Consider the following 19641-nt stretch of genomic DNA (forward strand, 5'->3'; position numbering starts at 1 on the left):
TGCTGTATCTCTAAATAAAATAAAAATGAATATGGTAAACCATATATATGTCGTAACTGGGTTAACTGTCTGGACACGCCCCTCTGCTGACTGCCCCTGTGGCTCCTCCCACAGATTCCTGTATAAATGTGTTTCGCCTTGCCCCTCCCCCTTAGTCCGGGGGCAGACGCTCACCATGGAGGTCGTATTGTACAGCCTTTCGGTATTCTACCTAACCTCAGTCTTTTGGAGTTATTGAAGGTGCTTCAATGAATAATGTCTCACCTCCACCTCCATCACCAGTGTTGCTCGTGTTTACTCCCCAGTAACATTCTAATCGCAGTCAGGTGACAGCACGGATGGTGATCAGGCCCAGGGTCTTCTGCCACAGACTGCACCCGTAATTTAGGCAGTCCAACTGTATTTTTCCTTGACAGTGCAAACTCCCACACAATGAGTGTTTATCTGAGAGCACTGGAGATGGTATAATCTAAATCCATGCAAGGTGTTAATATGTGTGTCCCGGAGTAGGGGAAAGGGGTAGACAATGTATAATAAATGATTTGCAGTTAATTGCAGTTTATCATGATTTCCTGGGTGTTAAAGGGATTCTGCTTTGGTCATTCATTTCTGAAAGTGGTCTCACATTCAGATTTTAATTTATTTATTGCAAGTACATCAAAACATACAGTGAAATACGTTGTTTGCGTTAATAACCAACACACACAAGGATGTGCTGGGGCAGCCTGCAAGTGTTGTCACATGTTCTGGCGTCAACATAGGATGCCCACATTGTTCAGCAGAACAGCATAAGTGACAATAAGAACAACAAAACAAAATAACAGCAACAAAACAAATGCCTTTCCCACCCACCCACCCAAGAGCTTTGCCCCCTCCTGGTATTTGTCAACATCTCCCTTCAACAAAGGGTTAACATCACTGGAAGGATAGTTTAGGGTTTATAGTGTGTAAAAGCATGAGATCCAGTGAGCCTGCCAGCCTTTTCTCGTCTGTCTCCTCGCCCCTAATGCTTAAGAGGCTGTGACAGTGGGACAAAGATGTTTCACGCTAAAGGAACTGATGCTGTTGCAAAGTGACATTGCTGTTGACCTGAGGCAGCACCACCATAGTAACCATTAAATAACCTGAACACTCTGATTAATTGCAAATGAAACTGCCTGCCCTGTTCCCATGGCAACAAAATCTGCTCAGTAATATCCAAACAACCGTGAGAATGCAAGCTGTATTCGTGGCATCTTTATCTCCCTGCATCTCTCTCATGCTCCAAAAAATAGATTTGAGTTGATATAGCAGTGAAATTTAGGGCACTGGAGATTCCGCAGATGCTGGAACTCCAGAATAGCATGCACAAAATGCTGGTGGAACTGAACAGGACAGGCGCCAGCCCTGATGAAGGGCATCAGTCTGAAACATCGACTGCTTATTTCCCTTCATAGATGCTGCCTGACCTGCTGAGTTCCTCCAGTACTTTGTGTGTGTGTTTCATGGAGAGTTCATAGCTGATAAAATACTTTGGCAAATTGATCATTGTTGTGATGTGGGAAACGTATCAGCCGATTTGTTTCCAGCAAGTTCCTACATACAGTAAGTGATAATGACTAGACTAGAATAAACTGATTTATTGACATTGACTGATGGGTAAACATTGGCCACAGGAGATTGGCATCAACTATCCCCAGTCTACAACATAGCACCATGGATTTTTTACTGCCATTATGTCCGAAATTGACATCTCCAGCAGTATGGTACCACTTAATACAACATTATCCTTTTGAAACCACGTTTGTTTTCTGTTGTTCTAATTGCAGGAAGAGACATCAACCCACTATCTTCTCTGCCGTCAGGCAGCTAAAAGCAACTCCCTCCTCGAAATTAAAAAAAAATTGTAATTTCTGAGTAAATGACATGCTTAGAATCAGAATCAGGTTTAATATTACAGGCATATGTTGTGAAATTTGTTGTTTTGCTGAAGCAGTACATGACAATACATTAAAAAGACTCGAAATTACAATAAGAAATAGAAATATATATGTATTTCTTATTGTAATTCATAGATTTTAGATGTATATACATTAAATTAAACCAGTAGTGCAAAAGAGAACAAAAAAAGAAAAGAAAATAGTGAAGTAGTATACTGGAGTTCATTGTCCATTCAGAAATCTGATGGCAGAAGGGAAGAACCTGTTCCTAAAACATTGAGTTTGTGTCTTCAGGCTACTGTACCTCCTCCTTGATGGCAGCAATGAGAAGACGGCATGTCCTGGGTGATGGGGTCCTTAATGATGGATGCTGCCTTTTTGAGGCATTGACCTATGTTGAATAAGCTCTTCTCAGGCTCCCAGCCAGGTACAGCTATCGATTTTAACCAATGTTTTGATGACAGACTCTGTCATCGTCATCAGGGATGAAACCTGGGCATGTCTAGTCTAGTGGTAGTTATACCCCCATTGTCTTTCTCTCCTGATTGATTAGTCCTCATCCAATCAGATTTCTGCTGTCCCACCTTGTTTACAATCGAATTCCAGTTCCTACTTACAGCAAGATCTCCTTCTTTGTTAAAATTCTTTTCATCTAGTTTTATTTCAATGGCTTCCTTCACCAGACAGCCTTAAAAGCCAATGGCATGGCACAGTAGTTTTGTGCTGTCAAAGTCAATCCTGTAGTCATTGTGAATGCAATGTTCTGCTACCGCTGATTTCTCTGGGTAACCCAAACGATACACCTGTGCTCATTGATGTGGACTTCCACTGTGCATCCCATCTGGCCGATATCCGCTGCTCCGCATTCACAGGGGAATCCTGTAACCGCCAGCCGACCTGAGTCCCAGGTCATCTTTGACCCGCATAAACTGTGATTTGAGCTTCCTTACGGGATTGTGGATGGTGTTAATCGGTATTTCTTCAGGATCCTGAAACCATGGAAATATAGGGAAGACAGGCAGTGGCAGCAGGTTCCTCCTCGTTGTTAGGTTTCCAGGTTTCTCCACTGGCCCTTTTAAGGGCCCGATTGATTTCCTTCACTTTGTAGTCATTCTGTAGGAACGTCGTGCTTAATCGTCTTATTTCCTCGTGGAGGCTCTCTGGGTCCAAAATAGATTTTGCAAGGTTTAATCAAAGTAGAAAGAACTGCTGTGCATTGGGAGGCATGATGTGACTGTGATGTTGAGGTATAAGTCCATGTGAGTGATAACACAAAATAATCTGCAGATGCTGTGATCAAAGATCAAAGTCCATGTGAGTGGGTTTCCAATAGACACCATGTCCAAGGCTGCCATCTGGTTTCTGTTGTATGAGAAATAAGATGATTATGCACAATAAGACGAATGGCTACAAGGTGAAGGAAATCAATAGAACCATTAAAAGGGCCGACAGAAAAACCAGGAAGCCTAACAATGAGGAGGAATCTGTCGCTACCGCCCATCTTCCCTAAATTTCCATTGTTTCTGGAAATGATTGCCAGGATCCTGAAGAAATACCAGATTAATACCATCCACCATAAGGAATCTCAAATCGCAGCTTATGTGGGTCAAAGGTGGAACAGCGGAAAACTGATTGGATGAGGACTAACTAATTAGGAGGGATGGATGACGGGAGTATAAATACCACTGGACAAGACATACCCAGGCATCATCCCTGATAAAGATAGCAAAGTTTGACATTGTAACATTGGTTAAAATCAATACCTATACTGGGCTGGAAGCTTGAGAAAAGTTTATTCATCATATACGACAGGAAGGCACTAGATCCATTTTTTTTTGAAGATGTTGCCAATGCTGGGGAGGCTAGTCCTAACAGAGTTTCCAACTTTCTGCAGCTTTTTCCAATCCTGTGCAGTGGCCCCTCCATACCAGATGGTGATACAACCAGTTAGGATGCTCTCCAAAATACATCTGTAGAAATTTGCAAGAGTCTTTGATGACATACCAATTTTCCCCAAACTCCTAATAAAATGTATGTCTTCTTTGTATTTGCATCAATATGTTGGACCTAGGATAGATCTTCGGAGATGTTCACACCCAGGAACTAGTAGCTGCTCACCTTTCCGTTGCCAATCCCATGATGAAGACTGGTATGAGTTCCCTTGACTCCTTCTCCTTCTACAATCAATTCCTTGGTCTTACGGACATTGAGTACAAGGTTGTTGCTACAACACTACTTAACCAGCTGATCTATCTCACCCTGTATACCACTTTGTCACCATATGAAGTTCTGCCAACAATAGCTATGACATTGGCAAATTTATAGATGGTATTTGAGTTGTGCCTAGCCACACATTCATTGATATAATGCGAGTGGAACAGTGGGAAAAGCACATATCCTTGAGGTGCATTAGTGTTGTTTGTCAGTGAGGAGGAAATGTTATTTCTAATCTGTATTGATATTTATCACTCTTTCTAAGAAACCTGGAGCAAAGGAATGTGAATTACTTAGGACCATAAGTTTAATGAGTCATATCACCAAGATACTTCTAAGAATTTTGATGACAAGAGCTAAAAGTAAGATACAAGCTGAAATAGGGAAAGAATAATGTGGTTTTGTGAAAGACAAAGGTACAAGAAACACAATATTGATGTTAAGGATACTATCAGAATGAGCTATTCAAGTGCAAAAAGATTTGTTTGTTTGTTTTATTGACTACACAAAAGCATTTGATAAAGTGAAGCACAGTAAGTTATTTGAAATATTACAGAAAACTCTAGATCTAGATTCGAAAGACCTCCGCCTAATCAGGAATCTGTACTGGGAACAAACTGCCGCTGTAAGAATAGATGGAGAAGTAAGTCAGCTTACGAAAATCAAGACAGGCGTTAGACAAGGGTGTGTTTTCTTCCCTGATTTATTTAATGTGTACAGTAAGACAATCTTACAAAAAGTAAGAGACATCTTGGGAATCAAAGTTGGCAGTGAAAACATCAATAATTTCAGATATGCAGATGACACTGTGTTAATTGCAAGTACGGAGGAATAACTACAAAACTTAATTGATATAATTGTTGAAGAAAATGCAAAAATGGGTCTATCTATCAACTGCAAAAAGATTGATATCCAAGAAGAAGGAGAATCTTATCTGCAGGCTGAGAATAAACGGGGAATACATAAAACATGTATAGAACTTTTGCTACTTAGGAAGCTGGGTGAGATCAATTGGCAGGTGCAACATGGACATCAAAAGAAGAATAAGGAATGGCAAAAGACAACTTTATGAGAATGAAGAGTATACTAAACTAGGCATGACAACCCGCCTCAGAGTACTGAAATGTTATGTTTATCCAGTTATGTTATATAGCTCAGAATGTTGGTCAATATCTAGTAACATGAGGAAATGAATTGAAGCAGCACAGATGTGGTACTTGAGGAGGATGCAAAGAATATCATAGATGAAACGAATATCTAACGAGGATGTCATGAACAGAGCAAACACAAAAAGAGAAACAACGTATGAGATCATGAAAAGGCAACGTAACTTCATTGGATATGTGATTAGGAAAGAGGAGTTAGAATGCACGGTAATTATGGGAAAGATTGAATGGAAGAAAGCTAGAGGAAGACAAAGATAAATGATGATGGAGACAGCAGCCAGAGGACTGGAAATGAATACCAGTGAATTGATCCACTTGAGCTGAAACAGGAGTGTGTGGGCCATGGCAGTCAAAGCTCAAACTGGGCACAGCACCTGATGATGATGATGATGATTGATTGTAGTCTCCCAATGAGGAAGTCGAGGAACCAGTTGCAGAGGGAGGTACAGAGGCCCAGGTTTTAGAACTTATTAATTAGTACTGAGAGCATGATAGTATTGAACACTGAGCTGTAATCAATAAGTACATAGGTATTGCTCTTGTCCAGGTGATCCAAGGCCAAGTGGAGAGCCAGTCTGATTTTATCTGCTGTTGACCTATTGTGGCGATAGGCAGATTGCAGTTCCATATATCCAAAGGCAAAGCCTAACACTTATTTCAGTTTGGACCATAAATGCACACAAGTCACGTAGTGTTATCCTGCCCTCCACAGTCCGATAATGAATACAAACACTGCAAGAGAACAGGCCATAAACTGTGCCAATGGATGAGGGAGATACGTTTAAAAAGAGAAACTTTTCATGAACTTAAGTCATTCCAAGTTCTTTCCAAATAGTGATGTTTCCCACTGCTAGAAATTGGGGACAACATTCAAATTGATTTTGATATGTTAGTGCTGGTGAAAATTTACAAGTATTTATTTTTTCATTGTGTACAACTCTTTATTTTCCCTCCAATTTACCTCTCTCCTTTATCCTCTAGGATCACTGACCCCCTCTATCTATATCACTTTTTAAAACACTGGAGGATGACTAATAAATTACGTGTGTAATATGTGCAACACTATCCATCCCTTCCCCCACCGTCTATGGCATAAAAGCTCAGTATTCCTATACAGAGAAACTTCCACTGAGGGACCCTCCTCACTGTTACATAGCAGGATGGGCCATCACAGTGTGCCTAAGAGGCAGATGAGAGTGAGGAGCTGGATTGTGTGCTTCATGAAATCCCTCCATTTTGGGGCCAGGGGCCAAAGAACAATTCAGGTTAAACAGGGGTCAGCCTAGTCAGGATCAGTAATGCTTATGAACCCTGCTGACTGGGATGGCTAGTACCAGCTTGCTCCTCTGTCAAAATGCTAGAGGAACTCAGCAAGTCAGGCAGCATCAATTGAGAGGAATAAACAGTCGATGTTTCGGGCTGAGACCCTTCATTGGGAACTCTCATTAGTCCCTGATGAAAGAGCTTGCCCTGAAACGTTTACTGTTTATGCCTCTGCATAGATGCTCCCTGATTTGCTGAGCTCCCCCAGAATTTTGTATGTGTTACCCTGGATTTCCAGCATCTGCAGAATCTCTTGTGGTTATGATTTGTCACTCCTCCAGCATCTGGTTTATCCCTTTGTCCAGCTGCTTTGGCAGCTAAAGTACCTTCTCTGCCTATGAGGGGTCCTCTGACTGTGAGGGACCCTCTGATTTGATGACTTCCCAGACTTGTCCAAGTAAAAGACAGACTGTGCTGAAACTGGTACTCTTCGTGTTCCTCACACTGGAAGACTGGCTTCTTTGATGGTGGGGACCTCTGGAGGCCAAAGTTGCAAATGCTTTAGCTATGAGTAAATCGCTGGCAAACTGATTCAAGATTATGTTCCCTATAGGGAAACAGTTATGGATTGTAACTCTAATTCATTTTATTCTCAGTAGTTTGGATAAACTGAGGTATATGAATTAATGAGTCCGTCGACACCTTGGCTGGAACCATCAGCACAAAGGAGGAACCCAACTCTCCAGCCTTTCTTGCCTGTTGTGTTTGTTTCTGGTCGATTATCCCCTGCACCCATTAGGTTCATTCACAGCTCATCGTTCACCTCTTCTACATCGGTGTGACCCAACATAGTTGGGGGAACCATTTTGTCGAGCACCTTCACGCTGTCTGCGACAAAAGCTGAGTTTCCGGAGACCACCCATTTCAATTCGATTTCCCACTCCCGTTCCAACAGGTCAGTTCACGGTCTCATCTTTAGGTACAATGAGGCCACACTCAGATTGGAGGAGCAACTCCTCATATTCCATCTCGGTAGCTTCCAACATGAGGGCATGAACATCGATTTCTCTAACTTCCGGTAATTTCTCATCCCCTCCCTCTGCTCTCTTTTACCATTCCCCATTCTGTGTCCCCTCTTCACCCCTTCTCTTCCCCACACCTGCCCATCACTTCCCTCTGGTGCCCCTCCATCTTCCCTTTCTACCATGATCTACTGTCCTCTCCAATCAGATTCCTTCTTCATCAGCCATTTACCTCTCCCACCCATCACCTCCCAGCTTCTTACTTTTTCCCTTCCCCAAGCAAGCACCTTCCCCCTTACCTGGTTTCACCTCTCATCTGGCAGCTTCCCCTCCTTCCACTTTGGCAGATGGAATACAGTGTCGGGAAGTGTATGGTCATACATTTCGGTTGAAGAAATGAAAAGCTTGACTGTTTTCTAAATGGAGAAAAAATACAAAAAACTGAGGCACAGAGGTACTTGAGAGTCCTTGAGCAGGATTCCCTAAAGGTTAATTTGCAGGTTGAGTCTGTGGTAAGGAAGGCAAATGTGATGTTAGCATTCATTTCCCGGTGATGAGAATATAAAAACAAGGATGTAAAGTTGAGACTTTATAATGCACTGGTGAGGCCTCACTTGGAGTATTGTGAGTAGTTTTGGGCCCCTTACCTTAGAAAGGATGTGCTGGAACTGGAGAGCGTTCAAAGGAGGTTCACAAAAAGGATTCAGGTTATGAATGGCTTGCCATATGAAGAGCATTTGATGGCTCTGAAACTATTCGCTGGAATTCAGAAAAATGAGGGGTGACCTCATTGAAACCTATTGAATGGTGAAAGGCCTTGATAGGGTGGGTGTGGAGTGGATGTTTCCTATGGTGGGAGAGTCTAAGACCAGAGGACACAGCCTCAGAACAGAGGGGTGTCCTTTTAGAACGGAGATGAGGAGGAATTTCTTCTGCCAGAGAGAGGCAAATCTGTGGAATTCTTTGACACAGGCAGCTGTGGAGGCCAAATCTTTATGTATATTTAAGGCAGAGGTTGATTGATTCTTGATTAGTCAGGGCATGAAGAGATACGGGGAGAAGGCAGGAAATTCAGGCTGAGAGAAAAATTTGATCAGCCATGATGAAATGGTGCAGCAGACTCGATGGGCCAGATGGCCTAATTCTGCTCCTATATCTTGTGGCTTACTTTCTTATTCTGGCTTCTTTCCCTTTACTTTCTATTCCTGATGAAAGGTCTCGGCCCAAAATGTTGACTGTTATTCCCCCTCCATTGAAGCTGCCTGACCTCCAGCACTTTGTGTGCATTGCTCAAGATTTCCAGCATCTGCAGAATTTTGTTTGGTTATCATCTTCCACCTTTTTCAAATGTGTCTGTGAGCTACCTCCTCTCTGACGAAACCACTGTCATTCTTTACTTCTGTTTGTGCCAGTCCTCAATAGGTGGATTCTGACCTCTTCAGCCTCTGTTCTGGTTGCTGGAAATGCAGTGTTCCAGCACAATTTTGTGCTCCTGATGGCTGCCCTGACTAGCTCTAAGCCCGTCACCATGCGGTCAGAGTTAAAAGTAACTTCAGCTTCTTGCTGGTACTGTCACATCAGTAAAATGTCCGATTAACCCATATGTACTGATTTTATCAGCCATTTTCTTATCATTTTGGCATTCACCACATTCTGACTTATCATCACTTTCGTGTACAGCCTTAAAACAAAACCCAAATGCAATATATAAAAAAACAGATGCTGGACATGGGGACATGCTCAGTGAGCCAAGCAGCATCATGGAGGGAGAAAAGAAAGAGTCAATATTCCAAGACAAGGACCATTCATCAGAACTTAACGTTTATTTTACCACTTGTAATAAAGGGTCCTTAACTGAAATAGTGTTTCCATTTCCCTTCCATAGATATAAGAGGTCCTGCAGACACTGAAAATCTTGAGCAATGCACACAAAGTGATTTAAACCCTTGTAGCCACATTTATTCACATTACATTGTATTGCATCAACTAGTTATGGGAGAAAATGGAAATGAGATGCTAACAAGGCTGTTTTGTGATGCACTGCCTGGCCATGTGTGAAGCTACTATTTACCAGTCTGCCTGGTGCTATGTACGGACGAGTTACAGTATGTGGTAAGACATTGCGATAATTAGTGCTCTTGTTTTCAGACATTTAATACCTGTAACTTTCAAAATCAAATTTGCAGTATGTGAATATTTGTGTTGGAGGAAGGGCCAGTGTTATGAATCACCAGTTCCTGTTGTTTTCAGGATAATATGAATCTTAATCGTAACCACATTAGCAACAATGGGTGGATGGGACTGCTGAAAGTAGCTAGAATCTTCAGAAAAGGAAATGCTGCCAGGCTGAAACAATCAATTGCAGTTTGCAAGAAGTAAACGACCTGGGAAACAACAGTGGAAGATACGTCTCGGAAAGGAGTGTGCTTCAGGGATCTTGGTGGAAAGAAGGAGAACAAAAAACCCGGTATTCCTAGCAGGTCCAAGTTCACTGCAAAAATATAAGGACCACAACTAGATCTCATTCCAACTATTCCAGAAGGTGCAGTAAATTCCAAAGAGCAAAAAGATTTACAAAGATTAGATTTATTTGTCACATGTACATTCAGTAAAGTGCATCATTTAGATTATGAGAACACTCAGCCCTCTTTTATTGTCATTTAGAAATGCATACATGCATTAAGAAATGATACAACGTTTCTCCAGATTGATAACACAGAAAACAGGACAAACCAAAGACTAACACTGACAGAACCACATAATTATAACATATAGTTACAGCAGTGCAAAGCAATACCATAATTTGATGAAGAACAAACCATGGGCATGGTAAAAAAAAGTCAAAGTCCCCGAGTTGATCGACTCCTGAGTCCCCGATAGCAGCCGGCAAAAGGGAGAAACTCCCTGCCATAAACCCCCAGGCACCGTCTCATCAAATCAGAATTGTGCACGGTCCCCTACTTGACCGATTACAGATATCACCACCGGAGAGGCCGCGCGCGCTGCTGTCGCACTGCCATCTTCTCCTCCTATTTGCATCAATGACTAACATTGTCCGAGGATGTGGTGGGGACAGCCCACAGGTGCTGCCATGCTTCGAGTGCCATATTCATACCCACAACTTACAAACCCTAACCCATTCAGAAATCTTACGGTGGAAGGAAAGTAGCTGTTCCTAAAAAGTTGAGTGTGTGTCTTCAAGCTCCTTGCTTCCATGGTGTAATAATGAGAAAAGGGCATGTCCAGGGTGGTGAGGGTCATTAATGATGGATGCTGCCTTCTCGAGGCATGGCCTTTTGAAGATGTCCTCAATGGTGGGGAGCATTGCGCCATGATTGAGCTAAGTTTGCAACCACCTGCAGATATTTTCAATCCTGTGCATTGGTTCCTCCATACCAGACAATGATGCTATCAGTCAGAATGCTCTCCCTGATATGTATATCTAGAAATTTGTTAGAATCTTCGGTGACATGACAAATATTCTCAAACTCCTAATGAAATATTGCCGCTTGTGTGCCTTCTTCATAATTGCATCAATATGTTGTGGAGGTTAGATCTCCGAGATACTTTAGAAGAACATAAGAACTTAAGAAATAGGAGCAAAGGTAGGCCATCTGATCTGTTGAGCCTGCTCTGCCATTCAATAAGATCATGGCTGATCTGGCCATGGACTCATCTCCACCTACCCTGCCTTTTCCCCATAACCCTTAATTCCCCTACTATGCAAAAATCTATCCAACCTTGTATTAAATGTATTTACTGAGGTAGCTCCACTGCTTCATTGGGCAGAGAATTCCACAGATTCACCACTCTTTGGAAAAGTAGTTCCTCCTCATCTCCATCCTAAATCTCCCCCTGAACCTTGAGGCTATGTCCCCTAGTTCTAGTCTCACTTACCAGCGAAAGCAACTTTCCTGCCTCTATCTCATCTATCCCTTTCATGATTTTATATGTTTCTATAAGATCTCCTCTCATTCTTCTGAATTGCACCAAGTACTGTCCCAGGTGACTCAATCTCTCCTCATAGTCCAACCCCCTTATCTCTGGAATCAACCTGGTGAACCTCCTCTGCACCATCTCCAAAGCTAGTATATCCTTCCACAGGTATTGTAAGGAGACCAGAACTGCACACAGTACTCCAGGTGCGGACTCACCAGTACCCTGTGCAGTTGCAGCAAAACCTCCCTGTCCTTAAACTCAAGCCCTCTCGCAATGAAGGCCAACATTCCATTTGCCTTCTTGATAGCCTGCTGCATCTGCAAACCAAGCTTTTGTGATTCATACACAAGCACTCCCAAGTCCCTCTGCACAGCAGCATGCTGCAATTTTTTTCCCACTCAAATAATAATAGATGAATTTCTGGAAGATCAGAGAATTGAGGGCTTTAGGCAACAGGTATGGCTGATACTTGGTGCACAATGAACTGTGAGTTAGGAGTGGCCTGCTCCTGCTCCTGTTTTCTTATGTTGTTTGTTAAGTGTGCAATAGGGTTGCAGTAAAATGCTCCTAACAGGTGAATACAAGTTAGGCCAAAGGGCCAGTTTTCTTGCTCTTTTACTCTATGATTTAATGGAGCGCCAATCAAAGCTCAGTTTATGGGTGAGGAGTCTGGTTTCCAGGGAAGTAAATCACAACTCCAGTCCCCAGGAGATAAGTCATTAGGAGTGAATTCAACAAAATGCATGCTTGTAATGCTTGAAAGAGTGACCTTAACCTGAAGATAATCAGGAGATTAAATATTATGGTAAATATTCAAAGTGGCCTGATGCCTCTGGCAATAATTCGCTCTTTCAGTTGCAGCCTGCCAGTACCTGACAAACAGTGAAAGGTGTTGATGAGCAGTGGTAGAAAGCAGCAATGACATTGTCATAATCACACTGCACAGCAGTCACCACAGGAGCCGGTGATTCATATATTTCTTGTAAAACTATTAATTAAATATCTATCAAAGGTCAGTAATCCAAAAATGTAAGCACAGTTTGTTGTGCTTTAAGTATTAGGGACAGCACTTAATAAGACAAGCTTTATTAGAAGCTTTCCAATGCATCATATCTCAATGAAGCCTGATTTAAGAAATAAATCTATTCAAATTGCTAATTACTTAGTCTAATAAATTTATTCTTTTCATTTCCAGAAACAATCAATATCATTTCCACTAACCTGGATCCAGTAAAGTAGGGTTACAGTACTGAGATTATCTAACTGTTGATCTGATGCCTGGAGGTGTGGCTTCAAAATCTACTGCAGTAACTGTGAAATTGAAAATTCAGGTAATTAAATAATCTGCAATTAAAAAAAAATACACTAGTCTCACTCAGTAACGACGCCTGAAATTGCCAGTTAGCTGTAGAAATCCTTCTGGTTTATTAATGTCCTCACGGAAGGAAGTTCATTGGACCGTGTGGAACCAGATCCAGAGCAACATCAAGACAAGAAAATCTAGAGATGCCGGAAATCCAGAGCAACACACACAAAATGTGGGAGGAGCTCAGCAGGTCAGGCAGCATTTATGAAAAGGAATAAACAGTTGATGTTTCAGGCTGAGACCTACTGGAAAATGACGAGAAGTCAGAATACGAAGGTGGGGGTAGGGGAGGAAGAAGTACATGGTCTTCTACCCTCTCCTATCAGATTCCCCCTCCTCCAGCCTTTTATTTCTTTCACCAACTTCCCAGCTCTTTATTTCACCCCCTCCCCCTCTTCCAGTTTCTCCTATCACCTACCACCTTGTACGTCTTCCTCCCCTCCCCCCACCTTCTTACTCTAAATCCTCATCTGTTTTTCCCGTCCCGATGAAGGGTCTTGGCCCAAAATGTCGACTGTTTACTCTTTTCCATAGATGCGGACTCCTGGCCTGCTGAGTTCCTCCAGCACTTTGAGTGTGCTGCATTGGATTTCCAGCATCTGCTCATAGCTGCACTCTGAACCAGTCTGACAATCCACTTAGTTTGTTACTGTGGTCCTTTCTAGCAACTGTTGTCACACTGTGGACACATTTAGGTGTTTCATTGATTCCAAGAGTGCTGCTGTCTAAGCTTGTAGGGCTATCCATGGCTGTAAAGTCAAGACGAAGAATAATACTGAAACTCCTCAGTGGCAGAGCAGACGAGAAAAACTATAGACCTGGTGGTTGTGAAGAGGGAAAGAAAAGGCCATCAAGAGAAAGTGGCCCCAGTTGACCTGGCCCTCCTTGCCACTCAACTTGGTCATCAAAATAGTGTGTACCTCTCCAGCAACTCCTCGCTCAACATAACACACAGAGGCTGCAGCCAGACCCTGAAGCCTTGTGGTGATGAAGTACTGATGATGGGGACAGTACTCTGAAACCAGGAGGCAGAAATATGATGGTTTGTTGGACGTCCACATAGGAACATGGATGTCTTTTGGCAACTGCTTCTACAACTGAGCTGTTCTCATCAAGGTACCCATTGCTGAATCCAGAATCAGGCTGCTATACCACCTGTAGGTCCTCCAACCCCAATGGACATCATTGGGAATTCCAAAAGATTGGTGCTATCCTTGGTATCATATTAGTTCAAGAGAGTGGCATCTCATGGGCACTTAGAGAATAAATATCTTAACTACCCTACCAGGCAGCATGGTAGTGTAGTGATTAGTACACACTATTATGATGCCAGTGACCAAGGTTCAATTCCGGTGCTGTCTGTAAGGAGTTTGTACGTTCTCCCCGTGATCCTGTGGGTTTCCTCCCACATTCCAAAGATGGTTAATAGGTTAATTGGTCATGCGGACTCACTGGGCCAAAAGTGTTTGTTACCATGCTGTGTCTCTAGGTATTGGGCATGACGTTGGATCTAGCATTTTAGGAGAAAAACATTTTGATGTTGCTCCAGTCTTTTTCTCTCTTTTTAAATTATTGACTTTGGTATTAACGCATTGATCCACGGATAGTGTGACAGTAACAATTATGCTGCATTTATTGTTTACTCTTTGGCCACCTGATTAACTCAGTGCTCAGAGTAAGAGGGAGCAGACTGAATCACAAAAGCCTGGAGGCTAAAGGATGACTGAAAAGGATTATAAACTCAAAGTCTCTTTGAAATGAAAGGAGACAGGAGACCGGAAACTGCTGGGATCCAGTCTGGAGATTGTGAAATATCCAGTCTATATTGAGGAGAAACAGTTTAGTTGAATGCTGAATAAATATTGATGTGGAAATTGCAGCACATCCATGCATCTACTTTCATTTGCACTGTGATAATTGAATTGTTGATTGAATTATAATGAATTACTTGAAGCCCTGCAGAAGAACAAACGCACATTTATGTTTATTTGGGTTGAGTGAGGTACGAGAAAGCTGGGATACAGCCACTATCCAGAGTCCAATGCTCATTGGAGGCAGCTTTGCTCAAGGAAAGGAAATGTTAACCTGAATCCAATGCAATGATATTGCTTTATAAAGTACTACTGTATCACACATATTTTCCAATTTGTGGACATTAGAACTTGGCTGCAGGTTATGATTCATCCTGAAAACATATCCTCCACTGACATGTCAACAGAATAATCATCTTAAGTGGCATTTCTGCTCACGTGGTTTATTCATTCTTGCATAGAAGAGACCTTACATTTACAGAATGTCTTTCACAAACTCAGGATGTTTTACAGCCAGACGATTAACTGTGAAATGGGCAGATACTTGTAACAAAGAGAGAGGCAATTTGCCGCTACCTTTCGCTTGAAAGATCATGTAAACCTGCTGACCTGACTGATGAACTTTACATCTTCATTCCTCCTCTCTCTCAACAGTAACCATTTATCTTTTTTTTCTGGCAACAATCGATAATGACCAGAACTGGTAATGATTTGTTCTGCTAATTGTGGTAAGTTAATATGATCAAAAGACAAATACGTGATTGGGTACTTAGCTCATCTTACCCAATCAATTTAGTGATTAAAGACTCACAATGATATCCACTCCTTCCAAATTAGAAAATCTATTAGAATTCCTGATTGCAGGATTTTTGTCTCTGGCTTCCCCAAACTCCCACTCATAGAAGTAATTTTTCATGGTTTCAGTCTTTTGAGTTCATGTTCCTGCCTTATTGCCCTGGTCTTATTTAATTTATTCTTTTCCATATCATTTGACTTTTCTGTAAGATCTCTCCTCATTTGCTGCTCTCCAGAACTATAGAGACTCACTGGCTCTAACCTCTCCTGAAAGCACCCTCACTCCCAAGCATCTGTGCTTTAAATGTCTCCATTGTGACCAGAACTGAAGACAGAGACTGGCCCAGGAACAACCCAGCATCAGTGTCCTTGCCTTGGACTGTCACCATCTGCAGTTTAGCATTCTTTGTGCCTTGCTCTTTCCATCATAATCTGTCCTACGCTGCTTCACAGAAATGTAATCAGGCAAAGGAGGAGACATTGAGAGACAAGCATAGGGCTTGGTTAGCAGAGTTTATGAGGAGCTTTCTCAATAATGATAGTGAAACCACAGCAGGAGCCTCAGCATCACATCCTGGGAGTCGTTCTGGCCATCAATACTGCTATCGCTGTACACCATATAAACCAATACCATTGTGCCCACCAGTGGTTTAGGCCAGTGAACAAGGAAACAAAGAAGTAGAACTGAGGTACAGTACTGAAATGTCTTGGGAGGAAATTACAAGCTTCACATTTTATTTTTTTTAAATACCATGTGAGGTGACGGAGCAATGGCTTTGATTGATTATCTTGTCAATGCACAATCGATTTTATTATCAAGTTGACGGTATGAACATGACAGTTTTTAAATTATTCTAACATCCAAGTTAAAAAGTCACTGTTGCACTTAAAAACAACACAACGTTGAAGCTGTTTTGTTACTTCAGAAACATGCCACATTAAAAATGTGCGAAGATTTAATATAGGAACAAAATATCACTACCTCCTGGATATTTGGATAACATCTGAAACAGAATGCTGCAGCTCTCCACTCTGAGCATTCGCTAGTACGTTTCTAGGTAATATATATCCTAGCAACCAACTACATTGGCAAAAATCAATCCTAGCAACTAGCTCTAGGTGACCAAGTTTATCCTAGCAACTATCTCCACACAATATTTATGCCAGATTGCATAGAATTAGTAATCAGTTTTAAAACTGAAGCATAAATCGGATGGGAATAGAAGTAGGCCATCTAGGCCCTTTAGGCCATACCGTAGTTTGATGAGATTATGGCTGATCTGTAGCTTATATCTACCTTCCTATCTTGGTTCTATAATCATTAAACCCCTTGCCTCATAAAAATCTATCAGCCTTCAGATTGAAAACAGAACACAGAACAGTAAAGCACAGGAACAGGCCCTTCAGCCCACAATGTTGTGCCAAACCAATTAGTAACCAAATAGCCAACTAAACTACTACATAATGTACTTACCCTCCCATTTCCCTCACATTCATGTCCCTATCTAAATTTTCAGTTGTCCCCACAGCTTTTGAAGGGAAACAAGTCCCACATCTCCATGATACATTGGAGTAAAGAATTGCTTCATGGCATCATTCCCCATTCACAGAGCTTTAATCTTCAGATTATGTCCCCATTGGTTCTGTGCCAAGTACATACCAGCAAGTCAATCACTTTTGAAGATTACGTCATAGAGAAAATTGTCAAAATAGTACCATATAAAAACATTGCATTATTAACTGCATCACATTGCTTTTCAGAAAATGAATGCATTTAAATTATTATGCATTGTATAAATAACACTTTACAATGATCCTTTGTAATCTATAGTCCACCAAATTTAAGTGGTTGAAAACATTACAAAATTACACATTATTACAAAATAATACAACATGATGTCTTTAATTGTGTCCGGTTCTCCCCTTGCCGTGCCCCCAACCCAGTCAGCTGGTAGTCCATACTTTGCAAATGTGCAAACTCCGAACCCCAGGCCACAGCTGACATTTTGTGTTAAGGTAGTCCTGGATGGACCAGTTCACACTCACAATAAAGGAAATGACAGAAAGAATCAAGGGCAATTTAGCAGCTTGGTAGCAAACCGCTGTGGTGGGCCCAGGATCTCAGCAGGGTGAAGAGGACATCTGGTCATAATCCGGGCACTTGAGAAGTGCTGGGTAGCTGGCGTTCATCTGCAAGGAGGCTTCGCTGGAAATGTCAGAGGGGCTGCGTCCACGGGGCCAGCCATCTGGGTGAAGGAACTGGCCCGAGTAGTCCGAGCAGTTACTCAGCCTTGGTCTGTAGAAGCTTGGGTGAGGTCTGTAAATCTCTTCGGCAGTGTATCTCTTCATGAAAAGGTAGACTGACATTACTCCAGCACTCTGTAAGAATACCAATGCGTATTGTGAATGTCTACCTGCTCACAGACTGCACATTGAGAAATTGAACCCTTTCCCTCCCCACATCCACAATGTTTTATTGCTTCACTCTGCCCCATGGTCAACTCAGTCCCATCTGAAAAATAAATGAATTGGACCCTGTTTTTTTCCCCCTGGGGACACGAGCTGGGAGTAGACAGTTGTCATGTGGCTGTTGCATAGCCATGTAAAAATTCCATTTTCTACAGAATCCATGTCTCTTTGACATGAGATTGTCAACATGGTGTTGAATTAGGGGCAGTCATGTAATATGCCCTCTGAGGAGGACCACAACCTTATCGTAGGGTTTGGAGGCTTGTGTGCCTCAATGAACCAGAGAGCTATGTTGGCCGGGGTCAGGGCCTTGTGCTTTGACTCTTGATAGGGTCACCCACGCCAAACAGGTCAAAGAGTAGAGGCCAGACGTCCTCCAGGCTCAGTGTTCATCTCAGGGCTAACAACCTTGATTGGTCAAAAAGAAGATGCTATGGAAACAGCAATGAAGAATTCTTCTATTTCTGTGTGCGACTGTATGGACGGATGAAGATGGAGAACTTCCATTGCTGCCCTAAAAGCCAGAGGTGTAACAAGCAGTAAAGAAGTATGTAATGTGCACTAGAATGGATTAGTAATTTTCTAAAGGGATATGGATGTTTATTTGGAAAAATATTTGCAAACTGTGGACGTAAAGCAGAGTGTGGGATCAATAGGCACAATGGACCAAATGCTGTGGAAATGGCCATCTGAACCTGGGGTCCTCCTTGACATTCTTTACACTGGTGTGAGATATGTACAATGTTCCAGCTTCAAGCTTTATCATGTAACCTCTGCCCAGCTTGGATTTGATCTGGCGCCTTGGGGCTATATAGAATTCCAACCTATTGCTCCAATCAACTTTCCAGTGGCTTTCTTTCATGAACTGCATTAAAATTCCAATGAAATGGAGTTCCTGTCCTTATTGGAGGATCAGAGGTGGACGGGGTCAGCAACTTCAAATTTCTTGGTGTCATTATTTCGGAGGACCCGGCCTGAGCCCAGCACATAAGAGCAATTACAGAGAAAGCACGGCAGTGCCTTTACTTCCTTAGGAGTTTGCAAAGATTCAGCATGAAATCTAAAACTTTGACAAACTTCTATAGATGTGTAGTGGAGAGTATATTGACTGGCTGCATCACAGACTGGTATGGAAACACCAATGCCCTTGAACTGAAAATCTTCCAAAAAGTAGTGATAATGATCATGGGTCAAGCCCTCCCTACCATTGAGCACATCTACCCGAAACACTGTCACAGCAGGAAAGCAGCGTCCATCATCGAGGACCCCTGCCATCCCGGTCATGCTCTCTTCTCACTACTGCCATCAGGAAAAAGATACAGGAGCCTTAGGACTCACACCACCAGTTTCAGGAACAACTCCTTAATCACTGGGCTCTTGAACAAAAGGGGATAACTTCATTCAATTTCACTTGCCCCGTCATTAAAATGTTTCCACACTTTCAAGGACTCTTCTTCTCATGTTCTCATTATTTATTGTTTCTGTATTTATTATTATTGTTTCTTTCTTTTTGTATTTGCACATTTTGTTATCTTTTACACACTGGTTGAATGCCCAAGTTGGTGAGATCTTCCACTGATTCTATTATGGTTATCATTCTATTATGGATTTACTGAGTATGCCTGCAAGAAAATAAATCTCAGCGTTGTATATGGTGACATATATGTACTTTGATAA

The 19641-nt window shown here is 42.0% G+C and overlaps 1 protein-coding gene across 2 annotated transcripts in view; it reads right to left on the bottom strand.

Moving 5' to 3' along the window:
- Nucleotides 1-16215: 16215 nt before the first annotated feature.
- LOC134336557 (voltage-dependent calcium channel gamma-5 subunit) overlaps nt 16216-19641 on the bottom strand; it is a 39629-nt gene continuing 36203 nt past the window's right edge. For both annotated transcript variants that reach the window (XM_063030833.1, XM_063030834.1), the window contains exon 6: nt 16216-17874. In XM_063030833.1, the coding sequence (XP_062886903.1) occupies nt 17617-17874 (258 nt within the window). In that variant the 3' untranslated portion in view covers nt 16216-17616. The remainder of the gene's footprint in view (nt 17875-19641) is intronic.

This window comes from Mobula hypostoma, chromosome 22 (genome assembly GCF_963921235.1).
Source record: "Mobula hypostoma chromosome 22, sMobHyp1.1, whole genome shotgun sequence".
Classification (NCBI taxonomy): domain Eukaryota; kingdom Metazoa; phylum Chordata; class Chondrichthyes; order Myliobatiformes; family Myliobatidae; genus Mobula; species Mobula hypostoma.